The 27,245-nt window shown below is 39.8% G+C and overlaps 3 protein-coding genes across 8 annotated transcripts in view; 2 read left to right on the forward strand and 1 right to left on the reverse strand.

The window, feature by feature from the left end:
• Nucleotides 1–27,245, forward strand: part of LOC145452899 (uncharacterized) — a 268,123-nt gene that overhangs the window by 34,237 nt on the left and 206,641 nt on the right. The gene's annotated exons all lie outside the window — the stretch shown is intronic.
• The window catches only part of LOC145452910 (transcription initiation protein SPT3 homolog), a 130,775-nt gene that overhangs the window by 16,947 nt on the left and 86,583 nt on the right, over nucleotides 1–27,245 (reverse strand). Inside the window, exons 2-3 of the mRNA XM_080331045.1 lie at nucleotides 13,917–14,016; nucleotides 13,520–13,605 (exon numbers count right to left, since the gene is read on the reverse strand). Coding sequence (XP_080187171.1) covers nucleotides 13,520–13,605; nucleotides 13,917–13,976 — 146 coding nt within the window. The 5' untranslated portion in view covers nucleotides 13,977–14,016. The remainder of the gene's footprint in view (nucleotides 1–13,519; nucleotides 13,606–13,916; nucleotides 14,017–27,245) is intronic.
• The window catches only part of LOC145452900 (uncharacterized), a 77,973-nt gene continuing 61,432 nt past the window's right edge, over nucleotides 10,705–27,245 (forward strand). For 4 of the 6 annotated variants that reach the window (XM_080331029.1, XM_080331032.1, XM_080331030.1 and 1 more), the window contains exon 1: nucleotides 10,706–10,853. In XM_080331029.1, the coding sequence (XP_080187155.1) occupies nucleotides 10,775–10,853 (79 nt within the window). In that variant the 5' untranslated portion in view covers nucleotides 10,706–10,774. Of the gene's footprint in view, nucleotides 10,854–27,245 lie in introns of all 6 variants that reach the window. The other 2 variants (XM_080331035.1, XM_080331031.1) reach the window with 1 other exon arrangement.

A 27,245-nucleotide genomic window follows, 5' to 3' on the forward strand; every position in this document is an offset into this window, starting at 1 on the left:
TAGCCTGCTCTAAGAGTCTCGGCCGCGCGCTACTACGTCAATTTCAACATAGTATGCATAACATAACATCGTACCCTGGGATATAACATACTACGAAGCGACTCCATAGGCCGAATTACATGCGCTTACTTCGCCTTCATTTCGATACTGAATGTCAGCATCCACGTCACTGTAGAGATACACGCGACTTCAAGACATCGAAAATTTGCAGACTGCAACGCGCTGATTAGCGAGAGTTATCGAAGTGATAGAGTATATGTCGATGTCATTACTCAGATCTTACAAAAGTAGATAATTTTGAGTATACCGCCAATTATTTATAAGGCCAGGCAGTGAGCAATGCGCGAAATCGTGCTACTGTCCAATCTTCCAGAAATTAGCCGACATTATTACACGTTTCTCGTAAAACGAAAACGTTCTGCCAGCGAGCCAATATTTAGCAATTTACAAGGAAATTAGGAGAAGCGCTACTCCCTTTAAAAAAGATATCGGCTATCTTTACACCGGTAATAATTTACATCGGATTAAAAGGCGCAATTCGATTCTGTTCTTCGACAATAATTATCCGAAATAAAACAGTATTACCACCTCCATTCCAATTATATCATGTCGTTGATGACAGGACTATTAACGACTATACTTCGGGATACCGGTGAAAAGCCAAAATCTTGCAGGACTTGGTAGCAGCTAACTCGGAGTGTGGTGTGATCAGCTCATTCAGCAGTAGGTATATGCAAAGTCAGGCTGTGTTAAGGCCTAAAACCAAACGCATGCTATGATAAGACGACTGTACTGCGCATGTACAGTGTACATTATTCAATGGTTGTGGAATGATAGCAAGCTCAGTCCGCAGTGCGGTTAAGGGTCGGTACACGAAAAAAAAGTTGAATCATTCCCTACCAAATGAGACTTACATAAGCCTACAATACAGGGTTGGACAACAAGAAAGTTTTCGGCTTTCCAAGATAAATTAAAATTAAAACTAGGAAATTGAATGAAATTCCGAATTGGAATAAATACAACAAAATCCAAGTTCAGTACATATCAAATCAGAGTTATTACTCCTAAGCATGAAAATGACAAAAGCCATTACGGTATATTTTTATTACGATCGATTATCTGCTAAAACCAATGTTCTTGGCAGTATTTAATGTATACATGGACTATATGAATTTGGACCTGCTGTGTCCAGTTTGCAACGTGACTGTGCTCCGGCCTCCGGGAAACATGAAAAACGAGCAGTGATTTTTGCACTTGCTGAATTTGATACTAGAAGTATGATAAAAATAACTATTATTACTATTTTTATTATGCAATCGATGCATCCATATTACATTACACATTGTACGATTGAAAATGAATGTCTCAATTAGGATGAGTGTGGATTGTGATATTCGGCACTTCCACTCAGCAGTTGATTGTATGTATGTATATCGTACACATTAATACATTACTGTATGTGGGTTATGGTTCGGTTAGATTAGGGTTAGTTTAGGGTTTGGGTCAGGATTTGCGGCCGCAAGTGCCAATTCAGCATGCCCAATTCACTGGTAACAGAAAACATACCAAGCAATAAATACATTGGACCGTTCTTAGATTATATTTTCTGCAGCGTTAGGATATGGGGCCTCGGTGAGGGCAGTATTACCACTCAAGGTTTGTTAAACAACACTCCATTTGCCAACTAAATAACACTACATCGACAAACAACACACTAGTTTCGAAATTTAAAGCTAAACTATTGCGTAAATCATAAATTAAGAAAGAAATGCATCGGTTAACGCGAACAAATTTACCAGGAGACATAGCAAATGATAACTTCATCACGTTTTTGCAATCCCTTGACATACCTTGACAATATTATATCCATTGCATTCAGATTCAATCCAACCCGAGTGAGGGATATGAAAGTCGGTGGAACGTCATACATTCACATTCCAATGAGTGTTTTTTTTTAGTTATTCCACTGTACAAGAATCAAAGGAGGCTACAAAGGAACACTGTAATGAATTTAAAACACTGTCGCCTAATCAGTATATGGATATACTATTTCTGATTCTTTCCTAGAAGAATACGCTATTCAAATATGTATTAAAGCACATCAAAATAACATCCTCGATCAAATGTATTTACCCAGGAAAAAAACTTTGCAGACTTTTGACAAAAAATCACTAAAAAACTAGTCTCAAGTCAAAATACACTAAATCAAGTGTGAAAACAATAGCAGCGGCACCACCGGGTGCGATCGACCCAAAAACTTTCCGAACACCCGCCAGCCAATCGTGAAGAATTATTACATCACAGTCAGCGTACGGCCATATCAAATCTAACAAACGCAATGTACTAATATTGATTCGTATTGAAAACGCCAAGTTGATCAGAAATCGCCGATGTAGCGCCGCAGATTAGTCGAATCAGTCAGGCGCCAAGGAGTTATCCTAATTACAGTCGTGATTGTGGCGTGATAGAGAGCCATGTCTGGAATGAGGCGGCGCGCGCGGATTAATTAAAGGTGAACGGGTAATTGCAGCAGTGACATTATGAGATTATGAAAAGTTGGCTCTTTAGATGAAACGGAAATTGAGAGCGTGACAGCCTGAGAAATATGACATCTCAGGGGTTTTTGATAGTTCTAATACGATTAGCGACGCGTGCGTTACAAGGGACTATAAACTAGAGACACATATTTATATTACATCCCGGTCAGGAGTATAGAGTCAATTTGCGATGCCTTTAGCGCACTAGTTCTTAAACGGGGTTCCCACGAATCCCACGGGTTCGTCGGAGGCCAAGACACACACGTGACTCGTGCAACAGAAGTGGCATTGATTCGCAGTAACTATTCATTACAATATTTTGGTTTTGTGTGAAAATCGTGTTTTACTGGGTTTGTTCTATTGACGCTCAGATCCTTTTGTGCACCAGCAGTCTATAGCTATATAGATGTGAAATGTGGTCGATCTTTATTTCTGTCACTACGGTAGGTGAAAATTTGAGGTTCGCCGAAATCTTGCAGATTAGCGTGCATAACCTTCAGGTTAGTGAAGAACTACTTCTTATTGCTTCATCCCAGGGACAGTACGGTGACCGACCTCGGTAAGAGCCAAACTGAAACGTGCTCCCAAGTACGTTGAGGGCTGAGAACGGCTGTATGCGAAAAAAATATGACTTTACTCGGCAACAGTGATAACTAGAGCAAGTTTTTGCAACTTTTTTTTTACAGCTTCCGACAGCTTTCTAGATACTCAGAATCTATGTACTAAACTGTTTGGAGGGATTTTATAGTGCATCGTTTTGCAACTTTTCTCTATTTTTCATGGCAATTTCCGCTGCAACTTTTATCAAATATTGCGTGAAAATGTAAGGGATTGATTTAAAAACATGCTATAATCTATTTCTAGTATGGTTCTATTATCTTTGATTTACATAACAATGAGCTGCATGATGCCTTAGGTGCAAATATGAATGTTATATATGACACAATGGCTTGCAAGCAAGAAGTTCAACTACCACTGCCAAGCACGACTATGGCCCAACAATACGTATCTTGGATATAGATCGCTAGATTAATTCTGTCGTTTAAATTTGAGATAGTTTTCAATTTCACGTACGCCCAGGCGAGACCGTCGAAGATTACATTTTCGCTGGGTCGCCCTTTTCAGGCTACTGATTTTGTTAAAGTCGCAAAGAGTGAGATGTTCTGTAATTCCCTGAGTCAACTCTGCAGACCGTGGGGGTTTGGGGTGTGTTATTTGACTTGTTTAAGTCGGAGGCGCGATCGCATGCTGTTTGGCTTTTTGGGAAAAAATTATTTCCGCATTGCGTGATTTTCTTGCCGTGAACCGGTAAAAAATGTAATTTTTAGCGGTCTCGTCCATCGCCAGACCGTCCGTGAATAGGCGACGTAATAAAACTGACAGCAATGCAAGAACTACGTTAGACAACGGAACCTTTCGAGTATCTCATGTCCTGATAATTCAATAAAAATTAAAATGCAACTTTTTACTGCAACTCAAAAATTAAGTGCAACTTGCTCTCGATTTTAGTGCAACAAAAACTTCCCCTATAGTGATAACAATAAGAACGATTTGGTGCATAATAAACTAAAAGCGTAACTGTATACTTTACACGAGGTCGATTGGGCAAACGGCACACGCATAAAAGCTGTTTGCATACTCACGAGGTGAAGGTCCAGTTCTCAGCATACTGATTCTCAATGGAACCTCAAACTTGTATGTTTTCAAATCATGTTGGAACCGATCTCACGTTACTTTAATCAGTACAGATCGTTGCCATAGACTTTATACGATACAGGAAATGTAGCATTAGATTGGATTTCTTATCGAGAATGAAAGAAATATACGACGGTCTTGAATTGAAAACAACAACTGCGTAAGAACGAGCAGGCTAAATTTATAGGAAAACCCAAACGCATTTCCAATGGACTGTTCTCGGGCGAATTCGATCTATTTCCATGTTCTGCCTTGCTTACAAGAGCCATGCGACGGTCATACGATATTCTCTGTAGTTCTGAGTCCGCTGCATTGGCGTTTGCCGGAAACAGTATTCGTCTCGTGCCGCAGGTGACGATGTGAGTGAGGTTTATACTGTATAGTCGAGAATGAAAAGAGATGCATGAAATTTGGGTCAGGAGAGTTGAGATTTGAGGCACAAGGACAGTTGTTTCGGAGCTGCGTTTCGATGACGACCTCTCGTCTAGTAATGCTGGGGGCTGGGCAGAGCGATTCGAGTAACAATTGTCATGAATCGAGTCTAGTGCGAGTCAACGTTTTCAAGTACCGAAATTGCCCGCTCCTATTTATCCTATGGGAAAAAAATGGTGTAAGCTTTAAAACCTCGAGACAATAGTAACTATAGTTGGGATAGTGTGAACCTCTGAAAAGTTCAGGTTCGTGTGAACGCGAACCTTTTTGAAGGGTTCTATGTGAACGCGAACGTGAACTTCATGACGCCATTGTGCTAATTCCAACCCTATATTTCAGCCTGTATTAAAATGTACACGATATGTAGCGACGAATCGGGCCACATAATGCCACAAAGCTGAAGTACATATTGACGTTTCAAACGTTGGCAAACATATCAACTGGGCAATCAAATGATATATTAACCCCATAAAATCAACAATTTCGACGAGGACGTGCAAGGGAATATAAGCTTACGCCTTAATGGTATAGGCCAGACCGGACAATGTATTCGGCGTCTGAGTCTTGCTACGTTGATATTGAGCAGAGTGTAAAACGGTTTTCTATACTTGCTATCGATATTACCCAAATAACCAGTTATACAGCAGTAGCCAACACCCAAATCGCACGGATTCGGTTTTTATGATACAAAAAACATATGCCGTCAAGATTGACCCCCTGCTAGATCTTTTTACACGAGACGACGATGTCAATTTCATTGTTTGGTCGAATAAGCATCATTCGCTGACTACCTACATGGAAATCTTCTCACAGCAGAGATTCACTAAATATCGACAAACGGAAATCTGGATATTTCGAGCAAACTTTTGCAACAAAGCAAGTAAAATATTTGAGATTGTTAAGGTGCGTGCTCGTTCAGTGTTGATTTTTATTTACGCTGCCAACGCCATACATTGAGCGGCCCGCAATTGATATTTTAATCAAAGATGTTTCAATGAAGTAAAAATTGTAGTGTATGAACGTGAACCTCAAATTTTCTGAGGTTCACACCAGACATGGGGTGATTACTTTATGAATGTAATCGATTGCGATTACGATTACTTCGGAATCACGCGATTACGATTACGATTACGATTACAGCAAAATCAGGAAGTAGTCGATTACGATTACGATTACATTGAAAAGTAATCACGATTACTCACGATTACATTTGTTTTGCTTGGGACTATAATCTTAAATGATATATGGGAAGACAATACAAGGATTGCGATGAAAAGGCTTAATGAGATATCAACTTTCTTCATCATGCGTCATTTGCTTATTACGTCATAATATATCAATTGCCCAACTTAATAGTGGATAATTTATCTCATCCAACGATTTGCATTATTGCCAGGTCTTTACCTGCCGCGCCCCAAATTCCTTAATAGAGTGGGGAGCGTGCTCGAAGGGGACTCAAAAGTATTTCGTAAACCAACATATATTATAGAGCATTTTCGAGAATTTAATTAATTCTTGTAAATGTTTTTCGAGCTTTGCGATTCAAATATCTCTAGTACAGGGGTCACCAACGCGAACCAAATGAGTCGACCGCGGTCGCTGTAGTAGTGGGGGCTTTTGGGGTGGGCGAGGTAGGCGGTCGCCAGGGGGGCTGGCCGAAGGGCTCCCTTATTGGGATTATGTGCTTTTTTCAAGGATAATGACCAATAAACATGGAAATCCGTATAAGGCAAGAATAGGATTCCGTACAGATGTGTCAATCATCATCAAATCTCTGCATTTGTTAGAGAAGTACCATATCCCAATAATCATCACGTCTCTGCATGCGGTAGAATTACTTAGTTTCAATGTCGTGTATCTTTGCACACATGAAAAAATAGACATGGCCGAATCCAGCACCTGGCCAAACCTTGATAGATAGATAATAATAACAGATGCAAAAGAGGGATCTAGGGGGCGAAGCCCCCCATAAGATACGGATAGATACTTATAGGGGGGCGGTAAGTCTCGCCAAAGCTCCCCCGTTCGTATGGCCACCACTGCGCTGTAGCAAATATCCAAATGAGAGATTTGATAGTTGGAGCTCGTTTCATATGAGCAGCAGTTGAACATGGGTCGGCCGACGCCAAGGAACATACGAACGCAGTCGCTCGGGCATTGCTTGTCTTCGCCCACGCGGCGGCTCAACGGGAATCTATATAGTTAATATTCCCGAGTCTAGACGCGGAGACCGGCGCTTCTGCGCGCACTGCAGCAACGCAACTGAGCTTGGAGGAGCTGGTGTGAGTCCCTGCGAGTGAGCGTTTTTTTTTTCTTGGTAAGGGGCGGAAACCCGGCCCAGTGCTTTGATTGTCTTACTCTAAGTGAAGAAATCCAACTGAACATGGATAAACGACGGGAGTACGAGGTTACCCGTCGGTCGTCGCAATAATCAGCACACACTTCACAAGAAGTAGCTTTTTGTTTCAAAACAGTTGGTGACCCCTGCTCCAGTAGATAGCTGGGTTTGAAATGCATACATCTTCCCCTCAAGAAAAAACATACATAGGCTATATTTTATGGGAACAGGCATTTCGTAGCCGGTCATTACCGCATCACGATCCCACAACACACCAAAACACATATGCAGTTTCGGCCAACACGCAACTCCACGGGATGTGATACCAAAGAAACACCTTGGCCGAAACTTAGGGTAGGCTATTCGTCCATTGTCAATAGCCGCGCTGAGTCGGCGGGACTAATAACTCCTGTCCTTCCAATCTGGGCCCACAATGCAAATGTCACCCGGCGCATCCACAAAAGAATAAAGCCATGACAATTTGTGTGGGCGTCTCACAAAAGATATTCCTTTAGTCTGCTACGTTTGGGCGAGTACAATATATTGTGATTATACAACGGACTGGAGGTCGCGAATTAACAACATACAGTAAATATAACAACATACCAGATGCTATCAATATGAATTACGTGCCCCAGCTTTACAGGTAAATCTGACACTCGGGGCTCATAGAGGTTATAAATGAATAGTAATATATATGCAATTACCAATATTATTGACGAAATTCACTTTTGAAAATTGACCAACGGTTGGACAGGAGAATTGCTGTTTTGGCTGAATTGCTGATTCTAGCTACAACCCACGCTAACATGTCAGGCTATATAAGCGGATGGTTATGGCGATAGGTCTAAACTAAATGCTAAGTAACGAACTGTGAAATAACGATTGACGCCCGTTTCAAGTAGTTATATGAGAATAAGATATGGTTAATATAAAAATTCTGCCTTCAACTTAATACATATACAGCGAGCTGCTGTTACGAGAAACGGCTAAGCACGGCTCGGTTATGATATATACTAGCAGCTGTTTATTTGTAATGCTTCGTTGTGGAAACTGCAATGTCTTATTCGACGAGTACAAAATTACGAATCTTCGTCAGGTGCACGTGCGTACGTAGGCCTCATGTTCGCCAAGCAGCAATGGTAAACTGCGTTTAACTAAGCACAACCAAACATTATTACATAAGTTACTATTTGAAACTATAGGCAGAGTGGTGATCAATATTCTGCTGCGAGGTAGCGGCTTCTGTAGTGTATTGATAACCTGATATACACCACGGGAGGTGTTCTTACAATCATACTACAATGTCCATCGCATGTCTGTTTACTATGTGTGGATACTTGTTACGCAATTACGAGCGGAGCTAATACTTCTGACGTAATAATGAGTCAGTGGCGTTTGAAAACAGACGTTTGTGCTAACGCTAACTTGGTATATTATCTCATTCTTGTTCACGAATATTCAGTTTATGTCATAGACCTTGTACAAACAAAAAGTAATCGTTCTTTCACAAACAAATCGATTAGATATGGGAAGTAGTCGATTACGATTACGATTACTTCGGATTTTTTTCGAATGTAATCGATTACGATTACGATTACTTCAAAATGCTGTAATCGTCGTAATCGATTACGATTACTAATCGCGATTACCCCATGTCTGGTTCACACACAGAACGCGAACGAGAGCCTCACGGTCACACCATCTATGGTAACTAGCATATCAATAAATACACGCATCGGAAGGCTACCTACGATCATGCTCTATTTGTCTAATGACGGTAATCGGAGCGAGATGCCGGTCATCCAATTCTAAACTGATTTGTGGAATGTTTCTATGCTCAAATTCGACTTGTAATCTGGTTACTGGTTTATGTGAAAATGCTACAGGAGAACTCCGCAGCGCGAAACCAGCTTAGCTCGCTGTACAGACATTTGCCATTCTCGTGCTTACGAGAATAAACTCTGATTCGATACGAAGTGAGCTCGATTCGATTTTCAATTTTTTGCGAGTTCACTAGTTCGAATTCGAATATAATTTGGAAAAGAATCTGTAGATATCATTGTAATTCGAGTTTAATTTGGAAATGAAACAGCGTAGCCACAATTCTAATTCTAGTCTAATTTAAAATAAAAACTGTGTAGCCCTAATTCTATTTTCAACATGATTTGGAAAAAGCTGAAAACTTAGTTGTGCGACTCTGCCTACACCATGACAAGGACATATATGTGCTGTAGTGAGCCACCTGTGCTATTTTCTCGAAACAATATCAATAGAGTCGGTTAATTTATAATAATTTATAGAAATTAGCCTAGCTGGCAGTATTTACTTCGCGTTCCCACAACAAGTACGTATTTGCACATCTACAAGGTCCATTTACTGTTACTGCTATGACGTCATCATGCGTAACTCTAGAACAGTCGAATCGAAGCTCCATGGTTGCCTCAGAATCATATCATTCAGGGACTCGATTTCGACTAGGCCAGTTAGAGTTATGGGCGGTCAAAACAGTTGTTTCGGAAACTTTTCGCCTTGCGATCAAAGCCTCCGACCAATAGTACGGATCACAACTCACCAGCGTCCACTTCAATGCCCCGAATTTCGCGTCACGCAGTCGTGATTATTCATGAAAGAGCGCCGCGCTTAGGAAATTCATTAAAATACTTTATTTCGGTTCAAGTGCGTAACGTTTGCAACCCGTACTTATTTCGACTATCGTAGAATATGGTATTGTTTTGACATCCAAGTGTGATATTCTCTCCCCTTTGCTTTTCAGTTGATAAATTAATCATACCGGTATAGGAAATGCGAAATGAAGTCAGATTAGAGTAGCATAATGTATTTGTATTAAAATGAACCTGACACTCGTCAGGGGTAATTGTCATTGTCAGACACCCGAGTGTTTTCAAATTTTACTGTCAACCCCATGAATTGTTAAGTTGTCTAAAAGTACGATGTTTACCAATTTTTGCTCACTTCCAACGGGAAGAAGCGAAGTTATTGCAGTTGAAAATTTTGGACTCGCAAATATAGCCTGGATAGTGAGTTATCCCAGAATCATGAATAATTCCAATATCTTCGCTTCTACGGGTTGGAAGGCGTCAAATTTGTTTTGCATCATTTTTGTAGACAAGTCAAGTCAACAATTCATTGAGGTTGAAGGTAAAATTTGATATTTTTTTATTGTATATAAGAAATTTCAAACTCCTATGCATTCACATCTACCAAATGGAATCGAGCAAAATTGGGTGTGCAGCGTATTTTTTTAGACAACCTATTAATTTAATCAGTGAAAACTCGGAATTCGGAAAAAGGTTGTTTTTGAACAACCCTTTCCCAAAGTGCGTTCCAAGTCAGATTACGAAAACATTTCAAACTATCGAATATATCGACGGGCATACAAACAAAATTATGAGAGTATTAAGCAGAAAGAATTGATTAGGTGGATACAACCTAATTGAAAGTAGTCAGATAAGTTTACTGATGGGCGATACAGATATGTTAAGCCGGATAAAGGGGCGATGAGACAAAAAAATTGGGACCACTGTACTACGGTAGATCACGATACACCAAGTTCTTTTGAATTCACTACTATTTTCTGTCGATTACCCCTTTATTTCGATACGGATATATTATTCAATTTAATTCAATATATCAAGTTTTACACTAAACAAAGCTTTCAAAATCGAAGGTATCATGTTTGCACTTCTGCAGATATTTAGTCGTAGCGGATTATATAGCTGGTTTCTTGTGAAGAGCCTGCTTGGCGAAAATGATGGAGCTTCAACACCCGGGACCCCGAATGGGACATCTCCTCGTCTCCGGCTCAGCCTATGATCATCAAGAAATCGGTGAGTCGAGATTTACTTTGTAACAAACCGGGATTTTCCCGCAGGAATCACAGTTGTGGTCTCAAGCCAACGTTTTTTTTTTATAGTCCTGGTGTTTTTGGACTGAGCAATGCTTTTAATCACCCCATTCGCTCAGTAATCAGCCTACCAATTAAATACATACGTTGTGTTCCTGTTCTGGCAACGTCAGTGCGGAAAATCACTTTGGTTGAAAGCGGTCAAGTAAACAGGGTGTGTTGTTTATGGGTTCGTCACAACAAATAAGGTTGAAGAGCACCGTGCTACTACATATGTAGCATTGTCGCCTAGTCGAAAGTACGCCATAACAGACTTGAACAACTGGATAATTCTACTTGTCTATTACTAACTAAACTAATTAGAGCGAATCTAATTTAATATGTAAAATGTTTCTATACTCCCATTTTATTTCTATTCGAATATAATTTCTGGCTTTCCTGAAAATGCTGCAGTATAGTGCGAAACGAGCCAAGCTCGTGGTACAGACGTTCATCGTCCTCAACTCCTCATGCTTAGGAGAATGACCTCTGAATTAATATCAACCAAACTTGAATTTTGCTTACTTTGAAATGCTAAAAATCTTATCGTATTCCAACACTGACCCATAACTTAATATCAAGTCAGAAGGCGTTCAAAATTACGCTCTAATTCCTTTCAAAAATTTGGCGTTCTATCTCTTTATTCAATGGACATTGGACAAGCGTTCAAACTCTTACATATTTGGCGGACCAGTCGGAACCGGCAGAGATGAGCATGGATTATGATTAGGTTTTGAAAAAACAGGATTTGTGAAATTTTGTCGGATTTGGATTGGATTTGGATTAGACATTTTTTTCAGAACGGATTAGGATTTGGATTGGATTCACCTACTCTCTGGGAGATTGAAATGTCGTGTGGCGAATGGCGACAAACTTTATTCAGATCAGTAATTAATGTACTTATGGTTACTAAGTTATCTTGAATCAAGTGAATCGTTGGTTGTGAAAGAAAATTTTCGAATCCCTCCATTGCATAAATTAGTATTTTTTCTGAATTTCCAGTTGGAATCGGATTAGGATTGGACATGGACTTGAATATGAAAAAGTTATGGATTAGGATTTGGATTTGAAGGTTCGGATTTGGATTGGATTAGGACATAGAAATTTCAAATCCGCTCATCTCTGGGAGCCGGTCCACGGGCCGGCGGTTGAGACCCGCTGATTTATAAAGGTCACTGTGCAATACACGCGACCACAAGTCCATGCTTGAAGACTTATCCGTTCATGTAGAGTTTTCGTTAGACAAACGCATCTTTTGGCAGTGATAATCAAGCCTGTAATTACGGTCCAGTCATTGACGCCTAATCGCCGCTTACACGAATCAAAGCCTGCAATCGGACCCAAAACAACTCGGCTGACGCTATTAGACTACGACGCTGCACTCAACAGTAGACGAGCGACTGGCGCCGAAGATTTAGATTCTAAAAATAAAGTTCAACTCGGAGCTAATTGCAACGTTCGACAATGGCTAGTTTACGCGTACGGCAGAAGCCAAGATGTGTCAGAATTCATCCATAAGCGGCGACTAAATGTGTAGTTTCCGACATTGAAAGTGCGTGTTCTTACGACGGGAAATACTGTTCTGTAACTTTCGTTTTCCGAATGGCATTAAATTCGTAATTCCGCATTCTAACTGCTTGGTACCGGCACCGCCGTACCGGTACTGGAATGCTGGCATCGATATCAGAGTTTCAAAACTATAAAATATTTATCTTTTGCAAATTAGATTAGATTAGAATAATAGCTGCCGGTACACAAGTTTTTTTGTAAACCAGATGACAATTGAAATTACTGAATTCGCAAAAGCTTGGAGGTTTAAGTCCGAATCCGAAAGAAACACAACAAAAATAAAGCACAAATCCATCGTCCCAAGTCGGGAGATATCACCGGTGAAGCGGGAACAATAAAAAATGGTCTGACACACACACAGACATGATTTTGATATCAATTCAATTCACAGAACGAAATAGAGTCAAACATGAGACGCGACGCCGCCACCTGGCGGAATGAAGAGGAACAGGAACATACATTAATAAGTCCACCTACAAGAAAGCTTTCTATTATGAGAATAACTTGAGGTCGTTAGGTTGAAAGACGCGTTCAAATGCACGATTCCACAAGATGCTTATAAAGTTCTTCGACTGATTCTCATCGGGAAACTGCATAACTTGGGCTTACTAAGAATCTTACTGGCTTCCAACACGATCAGACCTGCTCCTCATTAGTGGCAGATGTTTAATAATTCTGTCTGGCGTACCAAGTATTATCCTGAAGATAGCTACATAGTTTGGACGCAGGTCGAATCGCTGCTTCAAGAAAACTATGAGATCATGGTCAATAATCGAAATGATCCATAGCGCAATGCGGGCCCCGCTCAATGGCGGTATGAAGAATTTTGAAAGTAAAAAGTAAGTGACTTGACTTCGATTTTAGTAAAACACGCGTCGGCGAGTGAATGAATGGATCAATGTCGGAGTCAGGGTATATATAGAGTGAGCCTCCTCATGATAGAGGTCAGAAAAATGTTGAGCTCATCATTTGCGTTTGCCTTGTACTACAGACACAATGCGTCTTATTGCACAAGACACTAAACAACACCGGTTTACTCACAACATAGCTCTGATCTCGTCACAGAACATTCCTTTGAATGAGATGAACGATTTGGTGTCAGCGCTTGGGTAAAATTGATTCTCCGTCTGAAATCAGAAGGGTAGGCTAGTCGAACTGAAATTACAATCCAAATCATGGTGCTGATATCAGGCCCGATATTGGAAACTTGAAAATTATAACCCACACAGAATAAAGTAATACATTGGATTCCAAACAATTATCAATAGGCCCACTGGTAAACTCATGACAGATTTACTCAGATTTTCCCTACATAATTGGGGAGTTCTGTCTATCAATGTCGGGATGAGTCAAGACACAAATTTTCGTGCCTAGTTCGGATGGCACTTAAAAAGGTTGAAAAGCGCTTGTGTAGAATAAATACAGTATCGGTCATTACTTCGAGCCCTTCATCCCATACTGACTGTCTTTCGATCTTCGCCTTCTTACTTTTTGACATTCATTCAATGTCCGGTCAAATGATAGTTAGAATATATTTGCTGCAATGAGAGAGAATTCATAAAGACAGGCAAATAACTCATGGTCGATTTTGAGTGATAGTTACTGAGAAGTCTCTATGTCACAGTTAGGGTTTGTTCGGATATCAATAATTTTCACTATCCGTATATCGGATATATCCAATATATTTGGAATTTATCTAACCGGTTAACCGGATATTAACTGCTAATTGAAACAATCGATTTCACGAGGTCTGCATGAAAATGGATCGCAAAATCATTACATACCGGTAGTGTTATTGTAGATCTACACGTACACGCGCAGCACGAGCGAATACGAGAAAATTTATTGTTCACTGCTTCTGCAACGCCCTCCTTATAATGCACAATGCATCAATCGTGGCATCCTGTAGACGGGACCGGAGTTTTGTAACAAAGATTCCACACACCACATGTATTAAATGCTATTTCTGCTTCCACAGAAGTGGGCAGAATGGTAAGCAGCGCTTCGTAGAGAGTCTAACCCTGACAGGTCGTTTACCGGTGCGTGGCCAGCCGTAATATAAGGGAGGGATGTTTGAAATAAAATGAGGGTTTCGATTTTTTTCGAATCAAGTATCAGCGGAAATCAATTACGCTTGCATTCGCGATGTCACTCTTTAATCAGAATGCACTTAACGGCATATTGTCTCCAAGTAATTGAGAGACAGGAGCCAACGTATGCTAGGCCCGAGACGCGATGGCTAGGCCAGCGATGATATCTTTCGTACCAGGCCTATTGCAGATGCGATTGTGTAGTCCAGCGATAATATCGTGCGCACCAAGCCAATGCAGATGCCATCGTGCAGGCCGGCGATGGTATAGTGTGCACAGGGCCTAATGCAGATGCGATTTTTCAAGCCAGCGGAATTATAGGCTTGTTAAAGACGCGATAAATCAGGCCAGAGACGCTAACCGAGTGCACGGCGATCAATGACGAAATTTCGCGATCTTCTCAGCGGGAGATCGCGTCGCGTTACGGTTACATTGTGCACTACTGCACAGTGCATATGCACAGACGTATCTCGCTAATTGGCAACACGCTTCTCGCTAATTGGCCGCGCGCAACCCTAATAATACGACTCATAGAAGCTTACTAAAAAGTGTAAAACACATTAGCAAATATACCATTTTATCCGGTTAACCGGCAGAATTATATCCGGATATCAAATAATAAAAAAACACTGTGGTTAATCGGTTAACCGTTATCCGGATAACCTAGCCCTAGTCACAATGTAATATTATTAAGTCAGTTATGCTCTGGTGACTACACAAAATACATTATTTTGCATCCCATTGAAGCTATATTTAATGAAACAGATCTTGATCGAAAGCTACCATTGCACTGAGTGCGGAAGTGTAAATTAAAATCTGATCAGGACACAAGAACTACCCCGAATTCGCCCTCTAAATCTGAGCACGGGCATTGTCCGAACAATCCGACAGCTGCAATAGGTCATTGTCGTGATGATTATTATGTCATGACGGTCTGACTGTTCTGACCAATGCAGATTTCAGATGTTGATAGTGAATTAGGGTGAGGTTCTAGTGCCCTAATTTTAATTTGTATTACGGATTCAGCGAGATACTGGCTTTTGATCATGACCAGTTTTATTAAATTCTGCGCCCCGAACGCCAGCCATACGACTGCTGGAAATCCTACATTCGCCAAACCGGCATGACCCCAAATCCAGCCTCAGCTATTCAGAACGAATCAAAACAATCGGTTGTTGCTATTCCATGTTTAAGCCTACATCTAATGGGTGTTAACTGTCACAATGTGTCGTCATTAGGGCCGTTTTTTTAACCTAAAAAAAAGAATATTTTGACCTGAAAAACGAGAATTTTGACAAAATTTTGACCTCACGTATGTAAATTATGTGTTTTCGCCCATGTTAGAATTGTAGGCTTCTATTTATCTTCATTTCTGGTTTGAACTGTCTGTCCTTACAGAGTAGTGGGCCTGAAAAAACTTTTTGATTTAGAAACTGACAAATTTTTACGTGACAAATCTTTCTTTAAACGAAATCTGGACCCATGAAGAATTCCAGTAGTTGCATCACGCATAATGGTACAAATATTAGAAATTTGTTGCAGTAGCCTACAACGAAAGATACACTCTACATTTTACCCGGGTAGAAAGTGTCTCTCCTTACTAAGTAGCCTGCTAAGAAGGGAAAAAGAACATTCAACAGCAGCAGTTGCTGGCTGGCAACACTGCAGTTGTCCATACACTGCTGGTGACACACCGTGTTGCTTCAGTTTGTAGATGTTGTCTATGTCACATTTTTTCATCATGCTCATCTTGATAAAGAACCAATGCGCACGCAGTCTTGCTACAGTTAGGATATTGCGGTGCGTTGAGCATAACACCATGTAAACCTATTTGTTTCATTTGATCGTTTATGATTCACAATGAGCAGACAATGGGCCGTCTACAACGGTAGGCCTATAAAGCTGGCAACAGGATGTAAACTTTCAAATGTTAAGTTCACCGACAGTGCAAACATCCACGATACAAACGAAATGCAGGTTGCAAAAAATTGTGAACTTTTTTCGACCTAACGTTACAATTTTGACATTCAAAATAAATCACCCTAGTCATCATGAGACCAGTGTATGTGTGTTGCTATGGGTTGGATTCTTCATTTTGCTCCTTAGCTTTAGTAAGATAATCCATCATGGAGGTACAAAACAGCAATATACAATTGAATGCCGTAATATATTGATATTGAATTAAACCGGAATTTTTTTTTGGCTGACAATCGTCACAGGTAATCGCCAGCTACTAGTAGAGAATTGGAAAGAACATTGTACATCAACAATCGTATCACAAAATTATGACGTCAAAAATATTTGGGTTTATTTCAATATCAATATTATATTCAATTCTATAATCCTCCTGTGTATGAAATTACACTGTCTCTCTCATGACTCTGAAAAGGGATGCTCATAAATAACCATACTGTAATGGAATAAGAAGGTTCGGTACAATACATACATATACTGTCAACTATCTGTGATAACATTTCTGAACTTACAATGCTAATTCTATGTTGCTATACTAAGCATTCATTAACAAGTTCCAGGCACTACATCTTTCTTTAATTCTGTGACAATATGCTACCAATGATTAATATAATCCATCCATGCATCAACTAATCTGGCATACTTATACATTGATACTGACTGCTCTAGCTTCAGAAATTGTTTGGGTAGATCTAAAACAATTACCTTAAGAGCGGAGTTGGCATCATAATTACAAGGCATAGGCCTATGGAAGCAATCTATGAGATTTATCTGAAGGAATGCTATGAATGTCACTTATTGCCATGTGAAAGTGGCTTTCTATGTTAGCAATCTTGATATTGTAAACAATTCAACTGCTAGATCATAACACATACCATTTATAGCACTCCCAAGATTTTCGAACGACTCTCATCAGGAACAACGCTAAGTAAACGCAACTATCCAGATTCAATATATACAATGAGTTTTGTTGTGACGTAAAAATAACGAATTACAATACCTTCTGACGTTTGTTCCTGATAAGAGGAAGTTGAGAAACTTACATTGGAGTAACTTTTGTGCCTCCAATATCCTACGGTACCTCTTTTTTCAATGTTTTTGGTTCATATTTTTTGGTCAGTGGCATGTAACCCCAGAATTTAAAAACTTGAAAGTCTTCTTTCTGTGTCCCTGTGTCTCTGTTTGAGCTATTTTATGTCAAAATAGGTGCAACCGCCTGACCTTTAAGCCCTTGTGGCATGCCTGAGTGGTCTTGCCACGACGAGGTCAAAAGTTAAGCGGTTACATAGGTACTTGGTGATTAAAAAAAGGTCATCACAACAAGCTCACCTGTATTTAAACTTCATTCCTAACATAAAAGCTATCTAAATGACTTGACATAGATAACGTAGCCTATAGTTCATCATCATCACTGACACACTCATGGCCTCATTCTTATGTGATAATCTGGTACAGGTTTCATAGTTTCTTGATGATGTGTTTCAACAGCGCCCTTTCACAGAGACCTAGGAGTCCGTGAACTTCAGTTTGAGAACCACTGCTCCAGACATATTATAATACATGATAAAGCAACCAGCAGGCAGAGTTGATGGTGCATTCATTTGTATCGTTGAGTCAAGATTGTTCTTATTAATGTTACTTTACAACGTTCGTCGAGGGCGATTCCCCTGCCCTGACCATATTAAATTAATAAAACGCCTATTCATATGTTTGGAAACAGAATAAAACCAACTTATGAATCAAACCCATTGGAAATTTTTTGAGGTTTGATCACACATTCCATGATTGCCATCGGGGTATTGCAGATGCAGATGCCCATATTTGCTGTACATAAATTCAATATCTCGTACGCATAATTGGACAACTAGAAAATGCTCGAATACCGGTACGATTTTTATACAGCTTTTTCCAAATTACATAGAATTAGAATGCCTGGATTCGCAATAACTTGGAAATCGGATTCGATCTCAGTATGGAAAAGAAATCCAGCAAGAATCACGTTCAGTTAATATCAAAACAGAGTCCACTGTCATAAGCACGAGAATGGCAAATGTCGGTACACCAAGACCGAGCTTGGCTCGTTTCGCGCAATAATTCTCCAGTAGCATTTTCAAGAAAACCACACTACAAAAAAAAATTAGACAATTTGGTCTCAAAATTAGACAAATTTGGTCTCAAATTTAAGAAATGAGGTTGATTTGGTCTCATTTTACCACCCACTCACCATAAATGCTATTTTCGACTCAGACAACCATATATATATTGATCTGAATGGTATACGTGAGTAGTAAGTGGCATGTACCTTGATAACTATATCTAGTGAATACCTTGTAAACTTAGTACAGGATCATCTCAACACTGCAATTTCTGGTCTCTCTCATCCTTCCCCTCCTCCGCTCAGACCCCTAACATTGAAAAGGATGCCCCCAAGGCACTGCTACCATTTTCGATCAATTTCTGGCTTACTTTTGAGACATAAAGTACTTGGTAAGACTAATTTGTCTTTAAGACTTTTTCTGCTAAAAAATCGATTTGAGACATTGAGACCAAACTTGTCTAATTTTTTTTTGTAGTGCAGAAAGTAGACTAGAATTTAAATGACAGCACGGAAATATTTCATAAATTAGATTACAATTAGATAACAGCTCTAACTAGTCTTATTAGCCAATTAGAATTATCTAGTACGAACGGTAGGTCGTGGGTCGGTGTATATGCCGCAAAAAAAACATCAAGGACAAAAACAAACTACGTCCTTTCCTTCCTTCCTTTAAACGGAACACAATACAGTAACATCCTTACAGGAAGTCATGTACTACATTAACTTCACACGCTATATTATTTTTGGTGATTCCCCATAACAGATATAGCCACATACCGCCACCTGTCGGGCAGCTATAATATTGGTGTTGGCCCAGTCTAAGAGGCAACATGCATAATGTATATATATATAGAGAGAGAGAGTCTTTATTTTCATCGAACCAAAATACATAACAAACGGCAGTGATGGTGGTACAGAAAATATGCGTGCACAGTATTCGGTATTAGATAGGAATGATCGATAAGACCGTGAAGGTCATCTAGTCTGATCACACCAGCATCAAACAGGTACACTTGACTCAGAACAGTCTGGCTGTAAAAAAATGGAAAATAGAAAAAAAAATTGAACAATGGTAGCAAATGATCAATGAAGCAATGTCTGGGCGAGGTAGGGCAACAGTGTTAGTGTAACGACAAGATGTGATCAAGTAGAGCTTTTTTGAATCTATTATAAGGCAATTCACGGATATGTGATGGTAATGCATTCCAGATGATAGGTCCCGAGTAGTCGATAGATCTCTTAGTTAGGTTGCTATTGGGTTGGGGTAAGTAGACGTCTCCTTTAGACGAAGATCTTGTGTAATGGGAATGGACATGTTTAGCAGGTATGAAAAAGTCATCAAACACAGAGCATATTGAAAATGCTGAAAAGGCATACTCTCTGGAGGCACTTTCACGGTGACGTATGTACCTAATAAGCCTCTTAATCTCAAAGTTATCTAACAAAGTACATTAAACAAATTCCTTAGATGTCTTTTGAGTCCAGAGGCCGTCAGTAACGAAGTGCTTCTGCTTTTTCCGGATTATATTTTACCGACTTTGAATATATATCATTGAGTACTACCTTCACTTCTACTTAGATCATTTTTTAGGTTTAATTACTTATATTCACAATTTGAATTTCAAAATTAAAGAGCAGTTTTGGTTAAGTTTGCACCACTTCTAATAAGTCCACGACAGCACTCGTACCAGTTAATTTCCGTGCGTATATTCAAAATCGAGTGACGGTCGCGCAGGCCGACGCAACCCATACTCGAATAACCTCACAACAGTGAGTGTGCAATACAAAGTATGCCCAATTGCCCATCCTTGTGCAAATTGTTATAATTGTATAATTGTCTGTGATATTTGTACAACATCCCGCCTGAGGGCGACCACAATCTTTCTTGCAAAACAGGAAAATCCATGTCTCTTTCACAAAACATGATGGACATTTGGACAAGGACAAGCTACGGACCATCCTTTCTGAAACCGTAACTGAAATACATATAAAGGGGTTGTTCTTAGTGGATTTCCGAGAGGCGCTAGGGATGATACTGATGTGACCGTACAACCCGACTCCAAAACGCATATTTTTTTCATGCCATTGATACGACTGTTGACATGCAAAGTTCTTTTAAAATATCTAGTAGCTACCGACGGGTGTCATCCGACCATATTCTGATTTGTTTAAATATGAATATCTTATTCAATGGTATATTGAAGTTCTGTTTCTCCAATAGTATCATGAAATCCAGAATTTATAACGCAACGCTGCCCTAAATAGGCGTCAAAACTCAAATTGGTTCTATTTTGAAAATATTTACGTAAGCTTCATAACATCAAGATAATCTATCATATATAATACGATGATTCAGAGAAGAATTTACCCCAATTAGTTATTGTTCATAGCATACGAGTATGTAACGCGTCACCGTTGACCTCGATATATTAAGCCGATATTCAAATGATATGACATCTAGGTTATACGGTTCCACATCTTCTGAATATCAGCTTACTATATCAGTGTTATCGGTGAGTGTGTTGAATATCGGCTCAAAAATCCAATATCGGTGGGGCTCTAATCGGAACTCCAGTAAGTTACGAGAAATGGTCCGTGGACATATGAGCAATGAGCATGCGACATTACAGCATGCGACAATCTGGCATGCGACACATGAGCATGTGGGTTAAATTGCGGGTTAGGGTAGGCTTACCATATTTTGGAAATGTAAAAAGAGGACACTTTTTCAGAAATTTCAGACATGCAAAACTGGAGAAGAATTCTCAAAAAACCGGTAAATTTTTCCCACTTCGTGATCGGTTGACTAAAAAAAAAAAAAGGTCATCACTTCCGCTCAGAGCTCGAAATAACGTTTTTCTCTCCACATTGCCAGGTGAATGACTAAAAAAAAAGTCTTCTTTTCGCTCAGAGCTAAAATCACCGCTTCTCCCTCCGAAATACCCGCCGGAGCTTCACTTCTGCGCTAATTTGCGGCATATCACTCGCAATTTGCTCTAAATCTGACTTAAATTTTCAAAAAAGAGGACAAAATCTCAAAAAAGAGGACAAAAGGGCGTCCTCCGAGGACACTTTCAAAAAAGTCAAAAAAGAGGACAAATCCTCTTAAAAGAGGACGTCTGGTAAACCTAGGTTACGGGTACGTAAGGGTTGGATTTATGGTTGGGTTAGGGTTAGGCTTTGGGTTAGGTTAGGTTAGTTTAGGCTATGTTTCGGGTTAGGGTACGTTTTTGGGTTATACAGTCACAATACAGCTGAACTGTCGTTTTCCATTGTGTCGCATGCTCATATGTCGGGCAACCATGAGAAATATATAAATATTCCTAGTCTAGCGGTCGCAGATTTTAGTTCTCTGACTCGTGTCATAAAAATTGCCGAGATTTTTTACCGAGATTTCTTTCAAAGTGTAATATCGGCGTACTATTATCGGCGAACCAATAATTAATAGGCCATTCTCTAATTACTACGCAAAGAGTGTTGCAATTAACCCTCATAACAATAACTATTGCATATTCAGCAATAATTTGTAAGCCATGGTATTGTAGGCCTTTACAAAGCAATTGAGTGATTCAGATAAGCTTTTCAATCCGCCAAAATCCATATTTCCATTTGGATCATCTCAAGTTTCTGCCAAACTGAAGATGTTTTGTCTGCGGTTTCCTTCGAGCTGAGACGTTTTTCCTGGCAGATGCGGTCGCCTAATCGCTGAGTTGTTGTTTTGCAACATACCTAAATTAACAGTTTCCATTCAAAATAAAAGGCCCCGTGTTTTCATAACTGTTAAAGTGCTCGAAAACATCACAGAAACAGCAAGCTGCGCTGAAATTATTTTACACCATACCGGGCGGCGTCTAAGTAGACGTTGAAACGTACGATAGGAGCTCATTACAAACAGGAACGGCTCTTGCCCCACTTTCAACACATTAATAGTATGCAAAACGCAACCGAAGCACATATTTACTACAGGATGTAAATTAATCACTAACAATCGCATTTCATATTTGGCGTAGTACGTTACCGGCTTCTCCATTCGCAGTTTGGGTGATTCTGCTGCGCAATGTAGCAAATTGGCGTGGATCACTACAGTTTGTTCACACAGATTTCGAGCATCTGAGCTTTTTGTACGAAAACGAATTTGATTGTGTGTTACTTCATTACGTACCATCGATGACGAACACAATGCGTTGGTTTTTACGATCTAGTCCAGTGGTTCTCAAGCTTTATAGACACGCCACCCTTGACGATAGCGAACAATTTCGCGTCCCCCTTATCGTCATATCAAAACGAGGGACCAGAATATTTGCAATCCCAAGGCATAGTTCGCTGGTATGGAAGGTTATCACTGTTGAAAGTTTACGTTTATCACTGTTCGAATATTAAATCTGGACTATACGAAGCAATAATCATGAGCTGGTAGCAAATCTCGCAGCGCGCGAAGAAACTTTCGGATGGTTGTTTTTTCAAAATATTCAGGTGCAGTGAAATTGTACCATGTAGCAACTACTTATTTTAGCGATTTTGGTGTTTAATCCCTTCTATTTCACGACTTGGTTTGGCTCAATGTACCAGACCACAGTCTAAATCACTACCCGATGGCGCGGGATGCACGCCATTCAAACTTGGCAATTCTTCACGGAACAAATAATTTTCTTTGCGAGTCGCTGGTGTTCGGCAAGAGAATAATTCAACCGATCAATCGAGAACTTTTGGGCTTCTATAAAATGCGGTTCTCAAGATTGGCATTCTACAAAAATGTGTCTCAATTGACAAATTGAGTATACTCGGAGTGGCCACTTCGACGTTCTAAGCCACTTCGATTCAAATTGCTTCTAGGAAATCAAATGGCATATTATGTATGGCATATGACATGACCTTATTACCAAACATCTTATTTGTCTTTAACTTTGCTCTGATGCTGGACAGACAGACCATAAAAGCAACAGTTAACACAGACGTCCGACACGCATTCACAAGCTAATCCTAATTCAGAGGCGTCTTCTGATCGGTGTAAGGTCCGCCATCAGGCACAATCTGGCATCGGTGTATGGGCAGTGTGACGCTAGTATATGACATTTAAATCGTGACCTCATTAGGATTATTACCGCTGTTGAAACTTGAAAGTTTCAGCACAAATTAACCTAATTCCGAGTTCACAGCCTTCATTATTCACAGGCGACTTTGCGCCTCACTTCAGATGCTTGATGCTTTCACGCCCTCAGTTTGAGAACCACTGATCTTGTCCTTAGTACAGTGGTCTTTAGCCTTTACTAACATGGCAGACCCTTATGCCAATCTCCAATCTACCTCAAGACAATATATCTAACACTGGTGCACACAACTGTGCAACCGTTAGACATGATCTTCCTGAAACTAAAAAGATAATGCTGAATAATTACTGCAAATCAATGTAACATCTGCAGTATGAATCGGATATGTGTCGTCACCTCAGCTCAAACACTGAGACATGCTCACGGAACTCCGGGCTTCGTATGAAGCCCGGTTAAGAACGACTGCTCTAGTAGCCTATGTGTGAAGTATATTCGTGGAGATGTTAAGGAATATTGTGAGGATATATGTATATTGTATATATCCGCGGTTGCAAAACTATATCTACAGCAAGGATCATCAACGCGGTGCCAGCGGGCAAATGACTCGCCCTTGGCGGCAGTAGCAAATATTCAAATAAAATAATTTAGGGTCGAGGTGGAGACGGGTTCATGTGAACACTGAACAGTAATTGAGCCCAGTGATCTGAATGTCAAAGTGAAGATATCTAACCAAGCTCGGGTAAACTGAGGGAGTGGGCCTAACTGAAGGCCTTCGCATTTATTAGTATGCTACCCAAGAAGTAGCTCCTGGTTTCAAAAAGGTTGCTGAGCATAGTCCACGAGTGTAAAATATACAACTGAGTATTATATTCATATTTAAATCAACCCGAATATTTTCGGCTAAAACTCTTCAGGGGTAATCGTAAACAACTAGTACAGAATTAGTATATACTATTCAATTGTATATTGAAGCTCTCAACCTCCAAGAAGCTCTTCGTGTGTAAAATAATCGATTGCAAATCATGATTACCCTATTTCTGATTCGAGAATAGCTGCATGCAGGTTGAACAATGCCGCAATGAATTCAATACTAAAACGAACGCCCCAGACATATCTTAAATCTGTTGCGGTGCACTTTGACAGCCAACTATATTGGGTGGGGGCTGGGCACATAACCTTGATACGGTCTCAATTAAGAAGCCATAAATATTTCATGAACGGACGGACACTCTTTTAATCGATAGGACATCTAGCTCTTATAATCAGGTATGAGAAAGTTTGTAATCAATATGCCGCGCACATAAGCTGTGTGTACTGTACATCGCCGGGTGTATTTAAACGTTCTACACGACTACGTAGCTTCAGGCTCCGACTTGACATTTAGCGCGCCGACACGGTCACGTCGATTCCTAAACAGAATATTTTGTATCTCCCAGGCGAATACATTCGATTAAGTGCTGAATATTTGGGAACGACTCAAAAACTTTTACCGGATACTGTCGGGATATACAGTTTTGATGGAAGTAATCACAGATTAACCAGCATCAGACATCATGCGAATATGGTCGCGAGAGAGATTCCCTTCTTCTGTTTATATCTGCAGCACGAACTTGCTCGCCATTTTGTGAGAGGACACCTCCATCAATCTACTGAGCATTAATATATCTCGAACCAGTAGAGTCTGAATTGCCGGTACGTCCTTGGTGTGAAATATATCGGGGAGAGTTCTTGAAAAGAGGCGATATCGGAATTATTATCGGTAACTCAATTTTCTATCATATAGTGTTCAATAAATTAAATAACTCATAAAATGCCGCCGCAGAGTTACCGCGCCGGGTCGCATAATTCGTACAAACTTGTAGCGTAGTAAGGACTGGAGTCCTCCCAACTGTTGAATGTTTATGTAGACTCCATGTCATCTGCTCCGCGTAACCGGTGTATGAAAAATCATAGAACGAACGTAAGCCGTGCTATACAAGATCGGCAGATAAAGGATCACAATGAAGAATATTAACCTGGTGTAAATGACCATTGCAGTCGAAGAAATACCCAAGAATACCACAAACAAAATTGAGGCCTACATAATAGCTTGAGGGGAGATCATTGTGCCATACAATCACAGCTATAGTCACGGAGCTTACATTGTATAATGTGATTCAGATCTGGCGATATGTTTCTCTAAAAGATAATCACTGCCAAGGGCGATGTGGGCCGCGGCCAATGAATTTGCACGTTCAAAGTTCCGAGATTTATATTACAAGAATCCGTCTGGCGTAACATACAATTTCACTTTCAGGAGATTTATCATTTTCAAATTTCGAAGTACACACTTGCCTTTTTTCAACTTGATCCTCGAATGTTTTGAGAGCTTGCGTTGGAAGCAATTTTCTTCTGTGTCAGTCAAGTCGGTACAGATCCAGCATACATCAGGTTTATGATATCGATGGTGGCTAGATGAGACATTGGCGGAAAGAAAACACTTGATTGGTTTGATGCAGTTGGTCTCAGAGAGCTTTGAAATACTGCAGTCATGAATCTAAGTCAAGTTGCGATCACGTTGGTTCATTTTATTAATCATTCCGTTTTTTCGAAACACAACTAGATTGCGATTTAATGAAAAGACAGGAAGTACTAGTCTTTCAATGGCTTTGCCAATATACGATTCTTAAACTAGCTATGTTACTGATTATTAGGGCAAGTTTTTGTAACTTTTGCAACTTTTTTTTTACAGCTTCCGGCAGCTTCCTAAATACTTGAAAGTTATCTAGTATGGTGTTTTAAGCTGTTTGGAGGATTTTTATATTGCAACTTTTTGCAACTTTACTCCATTTTTTACATGTAACTTATTGAAACTTTTCCCTCTTTTCGTTAAACTTTTTGCAGGTTTTATCAATTTTTCATGCAAATTTCTACAAGTTTTTCGATATTTCATGTAACCAACTTTTATGTACTGGAAATATTTGGCACTATATGTGAATTGATCGTTTGATTATTTCACTGTCGTTTAAATGTGAGGTCCTTTCTGATTCGACGTGCATTCAGGCTAGACCGCCAAAAATTATATTTTCAATGGTTCAATTTTTTCAGGCTATTGATTTTGTTGAGGTCGCCAACACTGAGTTTTGCTACAGTGCCTTGGATACGGATTCTGGTATATCACACGCTAATAATTTCAAGGAACTTGTCCATAATGTTCATATAGTAAAACATTTGTTAAAGATAAATGTAGCTTTTTACTGCAACTTAATAAATAAATGCAACTTTCCACGGATTCGACTGTAACAAAAACTTGCCCTACTGATTATTTAACCGTGATTGAGCCTGTGAAAATCAAGACAGGCTTGTATGGTCGTACTAACCTCAATAAATCGGTTGCTATAAGACATGTCCCCGTTCAGTTGAGAACCAAGTTGGGAGGATCTGGGTAGCGTAGTGTAGGTATATAATAACTATTGACAGTCCTGTTCATTATCAGTATAATGTTTCGCAGTCTTCCTGAACCAGGGAATAAAATAATGCTATCCGCGGCACATTAAAACTGGATTGCTATATCCTAA

This window comes from Botryllus schlosseri, chromosome 12 (assembly GCF_051294905.1).
Source record: "Botryllus schlosseri isolate E-star chromosome 12, Bs_hap1, whole genome shotgun sequence".
Lineage (NCBI taxonomy): Eukaryota > Metazoa > Chordata > Ascidiacea > Stolidobranchia > Styelidae > Botryllus > Botryllus schlosseri.